Here is a 15,573-nt window from a genome sequence, read left to right on the forward strand (position 1 = left end):
GAGTCGGGGGGCCACCACCGAGAAGGCCCTCTCCCTACCTACCACATATACTCCTGTTTAATTCTAGTTATTTTAGTAAAAGAATCAGCCCAAAAAACTCGGATAAACGTATTCACAACATAAATATTGTACCTTCTCTTACATGTAAAAAAGAATGATCTCTTTCTCTGAATGACATTTCCTTTCATCAGTTTCCACTTTTCTTATAATACCCATTTTGATGGCCATCTCATGCTCTGCTTATTGAATTGTTTACTGAACATATATGTTTCTCCAGCCCTCCTTCATCATCCTCCTAAAAATCTTCCACTAAACAGAGGCAGTTATGATACAAGCTGAGTATATCTTATTTGGAAATTTTAAATGGTTTGCTGTGAGTTTTCCAGGCTGTATGACCATGTTCCAGAAGCATTCTCTCCTGATGTTTTGCCCACATCTATCGCAGGCAACCTCTGAGGACAAATTGGGCAAATTGTCAGGAGAGAATGAGTCTGGAACATGGCCATACAGCCCGGAAAACTCACAGCAACCCAGTGATTCTGACTATGAAAGCCTTCGACAACACATTAAATCTAAAATGCTTCAAAATCCAAAATTGTCCACATGGATGGTCAAAATAGTTTTGGGGGGCTCTTAGCAGGTGGTAAGTAGCATATTAAAATAGGACAGAAATGTATCCCATATACTCCTGTTTAATTCTAGTCATTTTAGTAAAAGAATTAACCCAAAAACATGGGTAAACTTTTGCTTTCTGAAGTGTCAATGTACACTACCTGTTTCATGCACAAAGTTATTTAAAAGACTGTGTCTATAATGTCCTTTAGGCTTTGTGTGTATACAATGTACATAAAACATAAATTGATTTTGCATTTACACTTGGGCGCTACCTCCAAGATATCTCATGATGTATATGCAAATATTCCAAAATTTGTGGTGGGGGTGGGAATCTGAAATTGGAAACTCTTCTGGTCCCAAGCATTTTGTATAGAGGATGCTCATCCTGTAATGTTCAATAAAATGGAAGACAGCAGGAAAAATAGGAACATTGCACTACAAGTGGATTGAATGCAGCCTTGAGTTTGCAAGACCTGAGCAGAGTAGGTGATGATCATGGCTCTTGGAAGCCTGTCATTCACAAGGTAATCATAAGTCAACACTGACTTGATTATTTTTTTTCTCATGTCAGAAGCGACTTGAGAAACTGCAAGTCACTTCTGGTGTGAGAAAATTGGCCGTCTGCAAGGATGTTGCCCAGGGGACACCCGGATGTTTTGATGTTTTACTATCCTTGTGGGAGGCTTCTCTCATGTCCCCGCATGAGGAGCTGGAGCTGACAGAGGGAGCTCATCTGCACTCTTCCCAGATTCAAACCTGCAACTTGTCAGTCTTCAGCCCTGCCGGCACAAGAGTTTAACCCACTGCGCCACCGGGTTGATGATAAACACTTGATGATAAATGTATTGTCGAAGGCTTTCATGGCTGGAATCACTGGGTTGTTGTAGGTTTCTTCGGGCTATATGGCCATGGTCTAGAGGCCTGCATCTATGGCAATCTATGGGTTTATATATCTGTGGAAAGACCAGGGTGGGACAAAGGACTCTTGTCTGCTGGAGCTAGGTGTGAATGTTTCAACTGACCACCTTGATTAGCATTTGATAGCATGGCAGTGCCTGGAGCAATCTTTTGTTGAGAGGTGATTATATGTCCCTGATTGTTTTCTAAACAGCAGAGGGAAAACAATCAGGGACATCTAATCACCTCTCAACAAAAGTTTGCTCCAGGCACTGTGAGGCCATTATATGCTAATCAAGGTGGTCAGTTGAAACATTCACACCTAGCTCCAGCAGACAAGAGTCCTTTGTCCCACCCTGGTCATTCCACAGATATAAAAACCCATTTTCCTAGTTCCAACAGACCTCACTACCTCTGAGGATGTTTGCCATAGATGCAGGCGAAACGTCAGGAGAGAATGCCTCTAGAACATGGCCATATAGCCCAAAAAAACCTACAACCCACTTGATGATAAACCTTAGGACTCCCTTGAGAATAGGGATACCCTTTCCCACATTTCTCAGAAGTCTTGTTTTAACTTTTGTTAGCATTCATCACCTACATCTGCTATTCCAGGGAATGATCAAAGTACAGTGCCAACTGCTGCTAAATGTTTTTTCCTTGCTCTTTCCTCTCAATGGTGCAACAAAGTCTGACGTGAACAAGCACTGCACAAACAAAATATTTTAATGACAGTCATCACAGTTTAAATACTTACCGGAATGGGTTAGCATATGCCGTTTCAGCTTGTAAGTGTCTCTGCTTGCATAGCTACAGAGAGTACAGTTGTAAGGGCGTTCTCCTGTATGTGAGCGATTATGGCGCTTCAGTTTGCTGGCCTAGAATCATAAATGGGTGAAAATGTCTATTATGGATAGGAGTCAACAGAGTATGAACATATGCAAAATACTTCTACTTCTGGAATGGTTTTGCACATACAGCAAAATGAGGGGGAAAGTTAACAGTGCTGTTAAAGGATAAGTTACTGGACATATTCTTAGAAACTACTTCGGCAATATATGAGTGAAAGATTTTATGAACAGGTTTGGAGACATAAAACATTGGGCTATTCACCTGTTAAGGTTTAAACAAGCAGAAATAAACAACTTGTTGGCTATAAAGTGGAAGAAAAAATGTTTAATTTTAGAGAAACTGGAAAGAGAAGGAGGAAGTTCACTTTCTCTTTGCGCCTCTGGTGGCACTGCAATTAAACCGCTGAGCTGCTGAACTTGCTGACCAAAAGGTCAGCGGTCTGATTCTGGGAAGCAGGGTGACCTCCCGTTGTGAGCCCCAGTTTCTGCTAACCTGAGTAGATCAATATGTACCACTCCAGCGGGACGGTAACGGCGCTCCATGCAGTCATGCCGGCCACATGACTTTGGAGGTGTCTATGGACAACACCGGAGATGAGCACCACGCTCCAGAGTAATACATGACTAGACTTAATGTCAAGGGAAAATCTTTACCTTTACTTATGTTGGTAGTTCAAGAGTTATATGTAATTAGAGACGTATGTCGTTTAGTTGTTATGCAACATAATAATAAATAATAAAACTTTATTTATACACCGCCACCATCTCAGCAGCAGGGACTCGGGGCAGCTAACATGAGGCCAAGCCCAACAATGACAACAAATCAAAATAAAATACATGCAGCAAAAATACATACAGCAAATAATAATATCAAATGAAAACACAGAGAAAGTAAATTAATAAGCAAACAATACAGGAAATGAAATGAAATAAGAATGTGCACCACGGGATGTTTATGTACACATAAGTATTGTGGGGTTTTTCCTCTTTTTGTGGTTTTTTTCTATTATTTTTTAATTAATTTTTTGAAGAATGAGCTGGGAAACCAAAGTCAGCAAGAGCTGGGCTTTAGCACAGATGGTTAATCACCAGCAGCAATAGATCTTACCAATCAGAAGGCTGGCAGTTCGAAGCCCGGGTCAGGATGAGCACCCAACCCTCAGCCCAGTTTACTGTCCACCTAAGCAGCCCGAAAATAGCTGTGAGCTGAGAAGTTGGGACAGTTGCTGACATAATACCTCTATCTGTTGTTTGTTTTGTCTGTTTGACGGTGCTGAATGTTTGTCATATATGTGTTCTGCGATCTGCCCAGAGTCCCCTTCAGGGTGAGAAGGGCGGAATATAAATGCTGTAAACAAATGCCGTAAACAAATAACAAAACATTCCCTTGGTCCATTTTTAACATTATTTCCCCAGGTTTCTATATTATTGCTGATTACAATATTAGAAATTAGAGCCATCTTTGTTTTCCTTCCTGTACTAGGTTGACACCTCTTCTATGTCCCTATATAGTTTCATATTACTCTTGCATGTTATTGTACTAGTGTATCTTAAGAAATGTTTACAGCCCTGAAAACTCACAGCAACCCTGTTTCACTTGAGTTTAAAATTTCAATCCCCCTACTTCCCAGTAAGGCTAAACCAGGAGCGGAGCTCAGGGAGCATACAACTCCTCTGCTGCATCAGCTCCACTGGCTGCCAGTTTGCTACTGGGCTCAATTCAAAGTGCTGGCTTTAGCCTATAAAGCCCTAAACGGTTCCGGCCCAGCTTATCTATCTGAATGCATCTCTTCCTACGAACCCTCCAGGAAGGCCCTGCTCTCAATCCCGCCTGCTTCGCAAGCACATCTGGCAGGGACGAGAGACAGAGCCTTCTCTGTGGTGGCCCCTCGGCTGTGGAACTCCTTGCCTAGGGATATTAGATCAGCCCCCTCCCTCCTGACCTTTTGGAAAAGAGTAAAAACTTGGCTCTTCGAGCAAGCATTTGGAACCTCGGAATAATAGACAAACTGAATTGGAAAATGACCCAGGAACGGTCCAAGACGATGGAACAGACAAGGACTTGAATGAGAGGATATAGTTTTTTAGTTTTAAAATTGTTATTATGCACTGTCTTTATGTTTAATTGTGCTATAATGTTCTTTTGTTTATCAATGTATGTATTTTTATGGCATCGAATTGTGCCGACTGTGTACGCCGCTCTGAGTTGCCTTCGGGCTGATATGAGTGGGGTAGAAATAATGCAAATAAATAAATAAACCATTCTGAAAGCTTTGGCTAACCAGGAATGACAATGTTTCAAATAAAGGGTGTTCCAAATAAAAGAGCGTCTCTTTAAAAAAAATCCTCCATTTTTCTGTCTGGAGATAGAGAGATTACACACATATAATATGAAAACTAATTTTGTTGTGAATGCCGTCCTTACCTCCACACTAGAATAGTTACAGAGTGTGCACTTAAAAGGTTTCTCAAGGGTGTGCTTATACCGCCGGTGCCGTGAAAGTTCACCCCCAGTCACAAAGGCCATCTCACATTCGCTGCACTTATATGGCTTGGTCCCTGCAAGAAAAACACATACACAGAGATGTTCTCTCTTAGAGGACAATTGTCTCAGAAAACATATTAATCAATTCTATGAATAATCAAATTTGAAAAAGTTAAACCCACAAATGTGGCAGGCCAATTTTAGTGTGAATGCAATGAGCCAAGACAGTGCCGCAATGGTGCATGTTATGGATGTGCTTTCTTATGGGATGGCTAAAGGACTCAGTGAAATAGGCCACAGTGTTTGGCTTGGCTAACACAACTCATCAACATTTCTACAACCTTCACATGTGAAACCCATTCCTAAAACCAGCCCACTCACATTTTTTGCAATCAAAAATCAAGAGATTAGGTATTCCAGTATTCATACTGATAAAAAGGTAAAGGTTGTCCCCTGACATTAAGTCCAGTGATGACTGATTCTGGGGTGTGGTGCTCATCTCCATTTCTAAGCCGAAGAGCCAGCGTTGTCCATAGACACCTCCAAGGTCATGTGGCCAGCATGACCGCATGGAGCGCCGTTACCTTCCTGCCGGAGCGATACCTATTGATCTACTCACATTTGCATGTTTTCGAACTGCTAGGTTGGCAGAAGCTAGGGCTGACAGCGGAAGCTCACGCCGCTCCCTGGAATCGAACCTGCGACCTTTTGGTCAACAAGCTCAGCAGCTCAGTGCTTTAACCCACTGCGCCACCGGGGGGGGGGGGGGCACTGATAACATTTGTTATAAAGTGATGAAGATAACCAACAAAACAAATGCACACCACTCATACCTGTATGTGTGTTCATATGGTTGCGCAAAAGGGAAACTGTGTGGCAGACCTTAAGGCAGAGGTGGCACATGTGGGGCTTCTTATCTGAGTGTCTTTTCATGTGACGATTCAGGCCTGTGATGCTGGAAGAAGTGAATGTGCAAAAGCGGCAATGCTGTGGCAAGTTCCCTAGAAAAACACAATTTTAAAATATGTCAAATATTCCCCAGTTTCTACTCCTTTTATGTCAAATAGCCCATAAGGAATTCCAAAATCACAGGAAATACCAAATAGCTGGCTGAAATAGTGACCCACTCTACACTGCCATTATAATACAGATTGAATTGTATTATATAGTCAGAGTAGCCTCATATAGGTAAAGGTAAAGGTGTTCCCCTAACAGTAAGTCCAGTCGTGTCCAACTCTGGGGGTTGATGCTCATCTCCATTTCTAAGCCAAAGAGTCAGCGTTGTTCATAGACACCTCCAAGGACATGTAGCCGGCATGACTGCATGGAGTGCCATTACCTTCCTGCCAGAGCGGTACCTATTGATCTACTCACATTTGCATGTTTTCGAACTGCTAGCTTGGCAGAAGCTAGGGCTATCAGTGGAAGCTCATGCCGCTCCTCAGAATCGAACCTGCAACTTTTCGATCAACAAGTAGACTCATATAATCTAGTTAAATGCATTGAACTGCATTATATGGTTAGTGTCCTGTGAGTCCCCAAGTGTTTTGACCTACAACTCCCAAAAATCCCAGCCAGTTTACCAGCTGTTAGGATTTCTGGGAGTTGGAGGCCAAAACATCTGGAGACCCACAGGTTAATCTGCCTTATAATGGCAGTGTACATGGGGCCAGTGACACCTTTGTTTTCTGATGAGTCAGTGTATATAAACTCTTTCAAACAGTTTATAAATAAAGGGCCCCCTTGGTTGTGCAACGGGTTAAGGTGCTGAGCTGCTGAATTGGCTGACCGAAAAGTTAGCAGTCCGAAGCTGGGGAGTGGGGTGAGCTCCCGCTGTCAGCCCCAGCTTCTGCCAAACTAGCAGTTCAAAAACATGCAAATGTGAGTAGAGCAATAAGTACCACTTATGCGGGAAGGTAATAGCACTCCATGCAGTCATGCTGGCCACATGACCTTGGAAGTGTCTATGGACAACGCCTGCTCTTCGGTTTAGAAATGGAGATGAGCACCACCCCTTAAACACAACTAGACTTAATGTCAAGGGAAAACTTTACCTTTTTATATTCAAAAGTTTAAAACGCAAAATTTAAACAGTTTTAAAAATCAACTCTGATATTAGGAATCAGAGACGACAGAAAGTATTGGATGCCATCGCTTGTCCCTGCTAACAAAGGACTCAATGGACCAATGGGATACACCTATATGTTGAATTATCAATCTAGTTTGGACTCTATTTACCTCTTTAAAAAGGTTCAGTGGTCATGGTTAGCTGACATATTCTGGGAGTACTAGATAGAGGAAGAGTGCCCCAAGGAGTGCTGAACGTATTGACCTGCCCTATCAAATCAGTTCAAAGATTCTCCTTCTCCAGCCTTGTTTCCTAACAACTGGACCAATTGCATCATGGTGTTTACGCCGGACATACCTTCTCCCCACTGGACTGTGTTCTCATGGACCTTTGATGTAACTTCTGGACTTGTTAGAGCAGGATGTTGGGGTGCACACTTTGTGCTTTGACCTCCTTTTTCAGAATTGTGAAACAGTATAGCATCACCTTTAATTGTGCCATTCAAAATCTTTGTTGACTCTTCAGAAAAGGAATTGTTCATTTTGACGTCTTGAGCTGCAAGAAACTGCTGGCCCTCACATTTGCTATCTGTAACTATGTCAGTCTGCGGAAGCAGGAGGTAGAGAGAAACATAACTTGAAATGAGATAATCCTAGAGTAACTTTAAGATAATGTTGTACTCCACAATTGTATTTCTATGCAAAAACATAGTGAGATCACAAAATGCCTTCCAGGGCACCAATTCCACAATTATATATACTTTGCATTGTTGAAGGCCTTCATGGCCAGAATCACTGGGTTGCTGTGAGTTTTCTGGGCTGTATGGCCATGTCCCAGAAGCATTCTCTCCTGACGTTTCATCCACATCTATGGCAGGCATCCTCAGAGGTTGTGAGGTCTGCTGGAAACTAGGCAAATGGGGTTTATATATCTGTGGAATGTCCAGGATGGGGGAAAGAACTCTTGCCAGTGTGAGGCAAGTGTGAATGTTGCAAATGGCCACCTTGATTAACAATGAATGGCCTTGCAGCTTCAAAGCCTGGCTGCTTCCTGCCTGGGGGGGGAATCTTTTGTTGGGAGGTGTTAGCTGGCCCTGATTGCTTCCTGTCTGGAATTCCCCTGTTTTAAGTGTTGCTCTTTATTTACTGTCCTGATTTTGGAGTTGTTTAAAATTGGTAGCCAGATTTAGTTCATTTTCATAGTTTCCTCCTTTCTGTTGAAATTGTACACATGCTTGTGGATTGAGCTAAAAAATCTGATAGGATTTGGGGACGGAAATTCTAATTTGGGGTAGATTGGGCACCCCAAAAAAGCATTTTTTTTTAAAGCTTAAAAGTCAGTTAAATGTAAATCCCAAAATAGTGTGCACAAAAGCTTCAAAAGGCAGCTGATAGCCCTTTGGTCTCCAGTGCATGCCCAGCCCTGTTCCAGATACCCAGAGCTTCTCTGCCTGGTCAATGCTGATCCTTACCAATTAAAAGTAAAGGTGTGAATATAATTTAGCAATGCAATCGTTTCAGTGTGAACCCTTAGTGAAAAAGATTTTGAGGAACAGTTCTAGCCCAGCTTACCTGTCCGAACGCATCTCCCCTATGAACCAGGTTGGACATTAAGATCTTCTGGGGACGCCCTGCTATCGGTCCCACCTCACAGGTGGGGACGAGAGACAGGGCCTTCTCAGTGGTGTCCCCTCGACTATGGAACTCCCTTCCTAGTGATGTGAGATCAGCCTCTTCCTTCCTGGCATTCAGAAAGCAAGTAAAATCCTGACTTTTGGAACCAGGCATTTGGAGACTAGCTACAATGCAATACACAGCTGAGAATTAATGTGACTGTAACTGGAATGGCTCATGGACTCAGATTATGGACTATGTGATTGTTCTAATTGCTGCTTTAAATGTTGTTTTCACTGTATTTATGTGTCATTCTTTTATGTCTAATGGTTTACTGTTAAATGTATTTATAATTTGTTGTTTGTGTTTCAATCCAGTATTGAGTTGTGTCAAAATGTAAGCCACTTTGTGTCCCCCTTGGGGTGAGAAAGACAGGATAGAAATATGGTAAATAAATAAATAGGGGAGGCTTTTGGGGTGTGGTGCAAACCTATGGGAAAATGAAAATACCAGTATAATAATAGTAATAATAACAATAAACTTTATTTATACCCCGCCACCATCTCCCCAAAGGGACTCGGGGCGGCTTACATGAGGCCAATCCCAGCAATACAACAATGCAAATATGCAACATAAGAATACAACAACAAAATATAAAAAATAATATAAAATACAAGAACAATATAAATAAACACACCAGGACAATATAAACAGAAAGAGAAAGTTGATCACAGTGGGCAGGGCCGGTTGTAGAGATTAAAAGTTTAAAAACACTGGGTGAGAGAGCAATGTAATGCATCTGGACAGGGGATCTGAAGGATGAAGTAGGGTTTAATTGCACTAACAGGTAAAATAAAGTGCTTCTGAGGGTATTTTATGCAGGGTTTGGTCAGGTCAGAGATTATATGCAATACATATTTTCTGACCATACTTCCACTTAACAAAACAATACACACCCTTTATACCTCAAAAGCTGGCGTTCAAGGAAGGGGTGTGCCATCTGGAAAATCCCAGAGAGTGCAGTGGATTTCAGATTCAAGTTTTGGCCCTAAAGGACATCCCCAGTCTGATGGGATATACAGCCAAGTTACCTTCACTACGAAGTAGAGCCAGCCATGGTGCCACATACCTAAAGCCTCATCTACACTGACCATATAATACAGTTTCAAACCAAATGGCTGGTTGATGGGACCTTACACCTGAGACACATCCCTCATTTACTGAAATTTGCAGTATGTGGGCCTGCTTTTGCAGAGTGTTTGGACATTTCAGCTGGTCCAAAGAGCTGTAGCCAAATTAGGGCCTTCTCGGTGGTGAGCCCCCCGCTTGTGGAATTCGCTCCCCAGCGAGATTAGATCGGCATCCTCTCTCCTTACTTTTAGGAAAAAACTAAAGACGTGGTTTTGGAGCCAGGCCTTTGGCTAGTGGGCACAGCAGCACTTTAGGCACTGAACTTGGACAATAGGATTGTTATGAAAATTGGAAACGGTGATATGACTTGTGATTATGTGATTTGTTCTATGTGATTGTGTAATGTTAATTAATATCACTGTTTAATTGTTATGTAATGGGATTTTATATTGTGGGTTTATATTGTTGTTATTGATACTGTTGGCATTGAATTGTTGCCTGTGTTAGCTGCCCTGAGACCCTCCTCAGGGGTGAGAAGGGCGGGGTAGAAATGTTGTAAATAAAATAAATAAATAAATAAATAAATTGCCTGCAAGGAGTACACAACTTCCTGGTTGCAACAGCTCCACTGGCTTCTGGTCTGTTTTGGGACACAACTGAAAGTGCTGGTTATGCTGGTTATAAACAGTATAGTTTGGGGGACCATATTCACTCGGTTGAAGCTGCCCATGTTTTGAGATCTTCTCTTTGACCCATTATCATAGCAATACATCTAGTATAAACTAAGAGGGCTTTCTCCTTGGCTGCTCCCAGGCTCTGAAACTCCTTCCTCAAAGAGTCTGGACTGGCAGCCTCCTTATCTTTCTACACACAACTAAATAATATTTTATTCCAATATCCTCGGAGAACTTTTTTTTTGGTGGGAAATAAGCTTTGTACTGTATGATGTGCTGGATTATTATCCGATGTGTTACTTGCTACAGTATGAACCCTATTATATCTATGCAGAATACATTCCTAGACTTTTCACAAAACTATGGTTAACAGTGAATGCTATTAATATTAAGGACTTCCTCCCCAGGAACACCACAAAGTCACACTGGAGAAGCTAGGAAATGCTTGGAGAGACCATACACAAATACAAGGGTTGTGCTGGAAAACGGAATGTTGGTGGACAGGAAAAGAGATTTAAAAATGGGCTCAAAGCCAACCTTAAAACTGTGGCATAGACACCGAGAACTGGGAAGCCCTGGCCCTTGAGCACTCCAGCTGGAAGTCAGCTGTGACCAGCAGTGCTGTGGAGTTTGAAGAGGCACGAATGGAGGGCAAAAGAGAGAAACGTGCCAAGAGGAAGGCAAGTCAAGCCAACCCTGACTAGGACCGCCTTCCACCTGGAAACCAATGCCCTCACTGCGGGAGTAGATGCAGATCAAGAATTGGGCTCCACAGTCACCTATGGACCCACTGACAGAACACCCACCTTGGAAGACCATCATCCTCGGACTACGAGGTATTGCCTAAGTAAGTAAAGTAAGTGTATATTTTTTGTAATTTAATCACTTTTAAAATGTTTTATGTTATGATTTTTCACTTTGTTTTAGCCACACTGAGTCCCAAACTGGGAAAACATAGAATAATACTAACAATACCTTAATCCCAATGATATTTGTGGTCTTCGTAGCTGACCTTGCGTCTTCGTTGAATGTGTGCTCCTCCTTCAGACCACTGACATGCATTACTTTCATCTCATGGATCGTATACACACCTTCAGGCAAACTCAGCGCTAGAAGTTGTTCAGGGTTCTCCTGAATGCATAAGTGTTGTGGCATCACTTCCAAAGGCTGTAAAAGGTTTTGCTCTCTTTGCATCACGTCTTGGAATCTGTCTTGCGGATGGTCCAGAGGAGCCCTCTGGAAATCATCCTCCTCTATTTTCAAATGCACCGTCTCCAGCAAAACAAAGTGTTTCTCTTCTTCTCTCAAAACCTGGCGCGGTTCACTATCTACATCTGCTTCCAGCAATTGTCCAAATGAATTGGGATGCAGGATTCTGGCCTCTGCTTCGCCATTAATACAGCTCCCCATTCTCTCATGGGATGAACTGTCGACTTCATGGCTTTTTTGCGCAACAATTTTAGCAACTTCAGTTTGGTTGCATTGCTCACCATGTTTGGGGGCTTTTGTGCTCTCCATTTTTAGGCTGGACCTACTGAAAGGAAGAGCAAGAGTTACCATTCTTCAGGTCACAATGAATTATTTCATACTTGCAGGCAAGAACAAGTAACTCCAAATGTTTTCTCCTTCCTGAGAGAAATTACAAAAATTGGCATTTGTTTGAAAACTACTTTTTTCACACTTTGGCCTATTTTTGCAAATGCTGAACTACAAAGGGGGTGTTTTGTGCAGAAAACAGTATCCACGAAATAATTTTTCACAAAAAATATTGCCAGAAATATAAAAAACTTCCTAATAGCTGACCCTACAGCAGGGTATTTCAGTATATCACAATAAGATGAGAGAATTCATTATATTTCTGCAGGGTAGATGCTTTTTTTTATCATGTCAGGAGCGGCTTGAGAAACTGCAAGTCGCTTCTGGTGTGAGAGAATTGGCTGTCTGCAAGGACGTTGCCCATGGGATGCCCGGATGATTTTGATGTTTTTATCATCCTTGGGGGAAGCTTCTCTCATGTCCCCGCATGAGGAGCTGGAGCTGGTTAATGTGAGTATTAGTTCTAGAGGATTTGGTAAGTGGGAGTTCATGGGGGAAAGCAATTAGGGGTGGAGGTGTGCAGGAGATGGGTTGCAGCTGGGTGTTACTGAATTTAAGGAGCTAACCTTGAGACTGATCTTTGGGAGAAAAGTATCTGTTGCATTTTGGTGGTGGATGCTGCTGGTTTTCCCCCCAGGTCTGTTGGATTTTTTGGTATCCTGACCTGTCTCCTGTAATCTTGGAATCCTGGAACCTTGAACCTTTGGACTGGTTTTTCACTACGGTATAGACTCTTGATCCCTGGACTTTGTTTATTGAACTCTCGGCATTTGACCACATGCACAATGGAGGACCTTCTTGCAGCAACACCAGAAGCGCTCCAAGTGGCCAGCTAGTGGTCAAAGGACATTTAATCAACTACCAAACTCACAAATTTTGTATTTTGTCTGTTTGTTTGTTTTGTTCTGTTAGAAATATAATACAATTGACTGGTTGCCCTGAAACGACAAATGAATAAATTTGACCACTGGACTGGACCCTTTTGACTACAGAGTTGTTTTTGCTATCAGTTTTTGTTTATTCTGTGGCTGGGTGCTATCTTTATGTTTTATGTTTTGGGTCTATTAAAACAGCCAGCAATTAAGTGCTGTTTTAATTAAACTGTTTGATAAAACTGGGAGTTTGGTTCATCTCTACCTAAATAAGGTAGAGCCCTGGCAACGTGATAGGCAGTGACATTTCTGGCCGACCCCGTTTGGGCATCAGTCAGCATGCCAACGACTTAAATCAAGAAATAGTTTTCTAAGATCTACAGAGACACTCGCTGGAACACCTCAGCAAGCGAGAGTCCAAAAGTGGCAGGCTAAAACCTAGAACCTCAATCAATGGCTGATACCAAATGAGAGACTCCCCCCTGGGCACACAGAAGACTGCGGGACTTGGAAGGCGCTGAACAGACTGCGCTCTGGTACGAGATGCAGAGCCAACCTTAAGAAATGTGACCACAAAGTGGAATCCATGACATGGAGAAGAGCAAACCACAGATCACCTACTGCAGTGGTTCTCAACCTGGGGTCCCCAGATGTTTTTGGCCTACAACTCCCAGAAATCCCAGCCGCTTCACCAGCTGTTAGGATTTCTGGGAGTTGGAGACCAAAACATCTGGGGACCCCAGGTTGAGAACTACTGACCTACTGCAATGCAACCTAAGCCCTGCCACATGCGCAATGGAGGACCTTCTTGCAGCAACACCAGAGGCACCCGAAGTGGCCAGCTCCTGGTCAAAGGACATTTAATAGAATACCAAGTCTGCAAACTTTGTGTTTTGTTTGTTTGTTTTTTAATGCAATACAACTGTTTTGGTTCGCTCCTGACACGATAAATAAATAAATAAATTCCTGTTCAGGCGCGCAACACTGCAATTGCTCAAAGCCAGTGCCAGGCCCATAGCCAGGATTTTGTTTCGGGGGGGGGGGGGGGGGAACTGAGTCTGAGTGAAAGAGGGTCTACCCTAGCAAACCTTTTGTATCGTCACCCCAATACCCCCATAGGTAAAGTAAAGGTAGTCCCCTGACATTAAGTCCAGTCATGTCTGACTCAGGGGTGTGGTGCTCATCTCCATTTCTAAGCCGAAGAGCCAGCGTTGTCCGTAGACACCTCCAAGGTCATGTGGCCGGCATGACTGCATGGAGCGCTGTTACCTTCCCACCGGAGCGGTACCTATTGATCTACTCACATTTGCATGTTTTCAAACTGCTAGGTTGGCAGAAGCTAGGGCTGACAGCGGAAGCTGACGTCGCTCCCCGGAATCGAACCTGCAACCTTTCGATCAACAAGCTCAGCAGCTCAGTGCTTTAACCCACTGCGCCACCGGGGGGGGGGGGGCATATGGGATATATTGAGTATAGTGATCAGATCACGATATGAATAAACATAGCAGTTTAAATAATGCACCAGTAAGGCCTTCTTGCGGACCACCATCAGAATTTCGGGCTACATGCCTTGCCAGTGCATAGGACTTGCTCCAAACTGCACCATTTAAGAATGGAAAAACTTGGCCTGCAATCCTATGTGAATGACATGTGAGCAAAGGATTTAAGCCATGTGGGCCTTCAGGGTTCCTGCCCTGAGCGTTTCCCTTCCCCAAAGTAAGACCTACCAACCCATTCACTCCTCAGCGTGCATTTTACAAATGGGCCCGACGATACACCTTTACTCCAAAGTCTATTCCTTACCAATGGAGAGGGGGCTTGAAGGCGCAATGCCATTTTACGCATGGGTTTGGTTTTTTCAGGTGCAAAACGCTGGGGTTTCCTTGCCACGGAAGTATGCCTATAGGATCGGGGCCCACATCCCTAACCGACCCTTCTTTCCCCCATTCCTGGTGTTTAGCCCACTATCTGCGACTTTTAAGGGGCAGTTTCAGGGTGTCAAAACTTCATCCCGCCTGCGCGCAAAAGTCCTTCTTTGGAGGCGCACAGCCACCCTGGGGCCCTTTCTCAGCTCTCCTTCCTTCTCCTCTCCCATTCCGCTCGATGCCAGACCCCCGCCCTTCCCTGGATGCCCCACCGGACCTGCAAGACACTCCTCCGTCCTCGGGCCCCCTAGGGAAGCCTGAACTGGCCGCATTGGGCCAGCAGGGACAGCGGGAAAGGAGGCCAAAGCAAGGCGAGCGGCGCGCTCCTGGAGGCCCTGCACTTGGCCAATGCTGCAAAGAGGAGCGGGAGCCTGGGCTGCGCGCGCGCCTCCTCCAGGGAAAGAAGGCTCCTGTGTTTGGGACAGAAGGAGGTCAGGACTTTGGGGGCTTTGGAGACTTTTTGGGGGGAGGGGGCTCTTACTTCCAAGTAAAATGATAAAATGATTAAACCCTGGATGACATAGGAGTGGAAAAAGGGTATTTGTGAGGGAGAAGCCCCAAAAAGGACCATCAAAATGAACAAAATCTGGCTACCAATATTAACTCCAAAATCACGACTGTAAGTAAAGATGTATTGTCGAAGGCTTTCATGGCCGGAATCACTGGGTTGTTGTAGGTTTTTTCAGGCTATAGGGCCATGGTCTAGAGGCATTCTCTCCTGACGTTTTGCCTGCATCTATGGCAAGCATCCTCAAAGGTAGTGAGGTCTGTTGGAACTAGGAAAAAAGGGTTTATATATCTGTGGAATGACCAGGGTGGGACAAAGGACTCTTGTCTGCTGGAGCT

General features: G+C 43.6%; 1 protein-coding gene across 1 annotated transcript in view; it reads right to left on the reverse strand.

Moving 5' to 3' along the window:
* CTCFL (CCCTC-binding factor like) overlaps positions 1-11,852 on the reverse strand; it is a 28,439-nt gene extending 16,587 nt beyond the window's left edge. The window contains exons 1-5 of the mRNA XM_067468205.1: positions 11,310-11,852; positions 7,274-7,520; positions 5,682-5,849; positions 4,789-4,922; positions 2,270-2,390 (exon numbers count right to left, since the gene is read on the reverse strand). Of these exons, the coding sequence (XP_067324306.1) occupies positions 2,270-2,390; positions 4,789-4,922; positions 5,682-5,849; positions 7,274-7,520; positions 11,310-11,852 (1,213 nt within the window). The remainder of the gene's footprint in view (positions 1-2,269; positions 2,391-4,788; positions 4,923-5,681; positions 5,850-7,273; positions 7,521-11,309) is intronic.
* Positions 11,853-15,573: the final 3,721 nt, after the last annotated feature.

This window comes from Anolis sagrei, chromosome 4 (genome assembly GCF_037176765.1).
Source record: "Anolis sagrei isolate rAnoSag1 chromosome 4, rAnoSag1.mat, whole genome shotgun sequence".
NCBI classification, from domain to species: Eukaryota; Metazoa; Chordata; class Lepidosauria; order Squamata; family Dactyloidae; genus Anolis; species Anolis sagrei.